The sequence below is a fragment of the Rhinopithecus bieti genome, unplaced genomic scaffold (assembly GCF_001698545.2).
Source record: "Rhinopithecus bieti isolate Rb0 unplaced genomic scaffold, ASM169854v2 scaffold_7681, whole genome shotgun sequence".
Classification (NCBI taxonomy): Eukaryota; Metazoa; Chordata; class Mammalia; order Primates; family Cercopithecidae; genus Rhinopithecus; species Rhinopithecus bieti.
The window spans coordinates 4,361,100-4,365,271 of record NW_016806571.1 but is presented as its reverse complement, the minus strand read 5'-3'; the positions used below and the strand labels follow the sequence as shown (position 1 = coordinate 4,365,271).

The 4,172-nt window shown below is 49.7% G+C and overlaps 1 protein-coding gene across 1 annotated transcript in view; it reads left to right on the top strand.

Annotated features, from left to right (window-relative positions):
* The first annotated feature begins 1,764 nt into the window (after positions 1-1,764).
* Positions 1,765-4,172, top strand: part of CIB4 (calcium and integrin binding family member 4) — a 60,770-nt gene continuing 58,362 nt past the window's right edge. Inside the window, exons 1-2 of the mRNA XM_017876891.1 lie at positions 1,765-1,866; positions 2,559-2,593. Of these exons, the coding sequence (XP_017732380.1) occupies positions 1,813-1,866; positions 2,559-2,593 (89 nt within the window). The 5' untranslated portion in view covers positions 1,765-1,812. The remainder of the gene's footprint in view (positions 1,867-2,558; positions 2,594-4,172) is intronic.

The following is a 4,172-nucleotide window of genomic DNA, read 5'->3' as shown; positions in this document are numbered from 1 at the left end:
TTTAGTGTGTGTATGTGTGTGTGTGTGTGCGTGTGGTGAGCATACATTTTTTTTTCTTGCTCCCTTAAAAGAGCATGAAGAGCATATGTTCCTTGAGGGTTGAAGTCATCTTCAGTCCTCTCTCCCCCAGGGTCAAGCCAAGTCCCTGGCACACCGTGGATATCCTACTTGTGTCTGGTGAGCAGATCAAGGAATGGGTGTCCTGGGTTTCCTTCTGCCAGGCTCTATCCCCATGGAGGACAGTCAAAGAAAAAGCAGGCAGTTGCACTTCAGAGATATAAATAAGCTTCATCAGAGGACCACTGGGATGTTTATTCAGGAGAGCATAGGGAAGATGTGTCCTAGAACAAGGAGACCAGCCCTTCATGACAAAGGTGGGTGTGCAGACCCTCCTGGAGGCAGGGGAGGGAGAGATGGCTTCTGGAAGGCTCTCCTGGCCTGTGATGTTGATGGCTGTGTTGGACATTGTCTCTGTCTGCCCATCCTGCTCTGCCCTGCTCTCTGCCCTGTAGGAGATCAGAGAAAGAGGAGAGAGTGGGGCTGGGGTGTTGCTCCCAGGTGGGTGGTGCCGGGGCGGGTAGCAGCTCTTTGTTGGGCTCGGGAGTCTGTGTTATCCGTGTGATTTCCCTACACCCTGAACACACCTTTGTGGGGAGTCCATTTGTTAGACCCTTTTCACATGATCCTGATTTGATGGTGCCCTTTGTTCCTGCAGAGACCTGACGGATGGGGTAGAATGCCCTTTTGTATACTTTTTGGGCCACTTCCTGAGGCTGGATCTATGCTGATTTATTTCTGTATCCCCATGCCTGGCACAGTCCTGGGGTTGTGGTTCCTTGATTATTTTTCATTTTGATTTATTAGAGACAAGGTCTTGCTCTGTCACCCAGGCTGAAGTGCAGTGGTATAATCATCGCTTACTACAGTCACAAACTCCTGGGCTCAAACAATCCGCCTGCCTCAGCCTCCTGAGTAGCTGGGACTACAGGTTTGCTGGTGTACACTTCTGCACCTGGCAGGTTGTAGGTTTTTTTCTTTTTTTCTTTTTGAGATAGAGTCCCAGGCTGGAGTGCAGTGGTGTGATCTCGGCTCTCTGCAACCTCTACCTCCCAGGTTCAAGCGATTCTCCCACCGTAGCCTCTGGAGCGGCTGCGACTACAGGTGCATGCCACCACGCCAGCTAATTTTTGTATTTTTTGGTAGAGACGGGGTTTCTGCATATTGGCCAGGCTGGTAGCAAACGCCTCACCTCAAGTGATCCACCAGCCTTGGCCTCCCAACGTGTTGGGATTAGAGGCGTGAGCCACCATGCCCAGTTAGGTTGTGGTTCAAATAGCTAGCACTTATTGAGCACTTACTATGTGTCAGGCATTATGCCCTGTATTAGTCAATCCTCACAACAATCCCATGACTATCATCCCAGCTTACAGATGAGGAAACGAAGACACACAGATATTGAAGAGCTTGTCCCAGGTCACAGTGGGGCGGATCTGGGTTTGGAGCCCCGGCAGTGTGACTCCTGAGCTGACAGTGTGACTCTCAGCCCTGTCTTTGGGCTGCCTTTCTGCTTGTTGTATGGGGACTGATGTCTCTTAGCTTTGGGATTGAAAATAATTTGCTTATTTGCTAACTCAGCAACTCAGGTGGAATGGGAATGAAAAGAACGTGTTTCTTTGACAACTCAGTGACTCAGGTGGAATGGGCAGAAGGTGGAATGTAGGTCACCACGGCAACCGGATCAACGAGGTGCCCCAGCTGGTGAGTCCTTGGGGCTGAGGTTCTACTGCTGGCAGAGAAAAAGGTGTGGTTGGCATGGGGCAATGCTTAAGGTACCAGATGCACTGGGAGGACCTGGAAGAGTACCAGGTGGGTAGATTGGGCTGGGGATTCTGGGCAGAGGTGGGAGCTTTCTAAAGCAGGTGGAATGAATGGGAAATTCCTTCCTGAAGCTCTAGCAGGGGTGTCCAACCTTTTGGTTTCCCCGGGCCACATTGGAAGAAGAAGAATTGTCTTGGGCCACACATAAAACACACTAACACTAATGTTTGCTGATAAGCTAAAAAAAAATCACAAAAAATTCTGATAATGTTTTAAGAAAGTTTACAAATATGTGTTGGGCCCCCATTCAAAGCTGTCCTGGGCTGCATGTGGCCTGCAGGCCGAGGGTTGGACAAGCTTGCTCTAGAGTTTACCAGGCAGGGTAGTGGTGGTCCCTGTCTTTGCTAAATCTGCACCCATGTGGCCCAGATGAGTTCTCTGAGGTCGCCTTCCTCCATCTGTCTCCTGCTCCAGAGCCCAGAGTTTCACTCTTGTGTCTGATCTCCTCTCCACATCTGTGCCAATGCCCTCCTTCCCAGGGCTGTAAGAGACTTGGGGGTAAGAAAGAGCACCATTTCCTCTCCAGCTGCCACCTCAGGCATCCGCCTCAGCCTGGGGTTCCCTAGCTGTGCAGAAAAAGAATGGGCGTTTCCTCCCCAGCCTCTGAATTGCGCCACTCTCCAGGGGCCACAGCAGGGATGAATGGAGTGGACACATCACTTCTTTGTGATTTATTGCAGGCCCTGACCTTCCTGACCAGAAATGAAATTCTGTGGTGAGTAGAGGCCCCTCCCCTCTTTCCTTCTCCCAGCTCCTCCCTCTGAACTGGATTCTTGCCCTAATACAGCCTCACTCTGGTCCCTGAGTGTGGTCCCTGCTCAGAGCTACACAGTCCTGGAGATGGGGCTGGGACAGGGCCGGCAGGGATGGGAGGGCCATGATCCACAGAGCCCCACTGGAGCTGAATGAGACATCAAGCTTTAGGCTGCTAACCCTTTACTGGGATCCAAGGTGAGTTTTCTTCAGAGGATCATGGAGCTGGACAGAACCTCTTTGGAATAAGGAGGAAAACAAGGAAATGACTGGGGGCAGTTAGGTCTGAAGTCCATTTTGGCTGTTCACTGGCTGGGTGAACTTGGATGCATGACTGAAGCCTAGCCTTCCTTCCCTTCCCTCCCCTTCCTGCTTTCCCTCCCTCCCTCTCTCCCTCCCTCCCTGCCCTCTCTCCAGTGCCTGTGATGTGCCTGCCCCTGGAGGCCCTGAAGGTGGGATGGTGAGCAGCCCTGCTCCCTGTTATCATGCAGACCCCTGTCCAATGGGGAAGAACCTTCATTCAACGTGGAGGTGGCCAAATACCCTTCTCGTGGGGCTGTGGGGAGAGTGAACAGTGTGAGAGGGGTGTGTGTGTGTGTGTTTGGGCCAAGCCAGGTGCCCAACAAAACCTGTTAGATGAATAAAGGAGCTCACCAAGACACTTTCGGGGGAAGGTGGGGGAAGGTTCCCTCTCACCATCTCCGCTTGGACTAACCCTCCCCCGTCACCACATGGAAGCCACATTTCCCACTCAGGGTCTGGGGGTGGCAGGTAACGACTTTGTCACAAGCGCAAGACTCTCCAGGCACAAACGAGGATGGGGGATGGCCAGGGCACGGGGAGCTACAGAAACCAAGGGCTGTCACCCGGTGACATTATTTCCCTTTTGAAAATAATATTCACTCACTTTTTTAAATATTAAAAAAATGACATAACTCCAAATGACCCATACCCTACTACCCATATAACCTCTATTGAAATTTTCTGAAAAGTAACACATGAATAAAAATAAAATGAAATCTAAAAATAAAATCTGCGAGCATGGCTAGAAAATTCAAATAATGGTTCTCACTCATAAGTGGGAGTTGAACAATGAGAATACATGGACACAGGAAGGGGAACATCATGCACTGGGGCATAACGGGGGGTGGGGATCTTGGGGAGGGATAGCATAAGGAGAAATACCTAATGTAGGTGACAGGTTGATGGGTGCAGCAAACCACCATGGCACGTGTATACCTATGTAACAAACCTGGATGTTCTGCACATGTATCCCAGAACTTAAAGTATAATTTTTTTAAAAAAAAGAAAAGAAAATTCAGATAGTGTAAAAGTTCTAAGTGAAAGGTAAATGTCTACATTCTCTCCTCCCTATCCTTTTCCCTCAAGGCCACCTCTGCTCACTGTTGGCTTTTCTTACTATCTAGCCTTCCGGAAGAATTTTCCATACATAGGCCGACACATTTAGCCTCCTTTTACCCCATTCACACTGTTGCATTTATTTCATTCATACTGTTCTGTATCTTTTTTTTTTTTTTTTT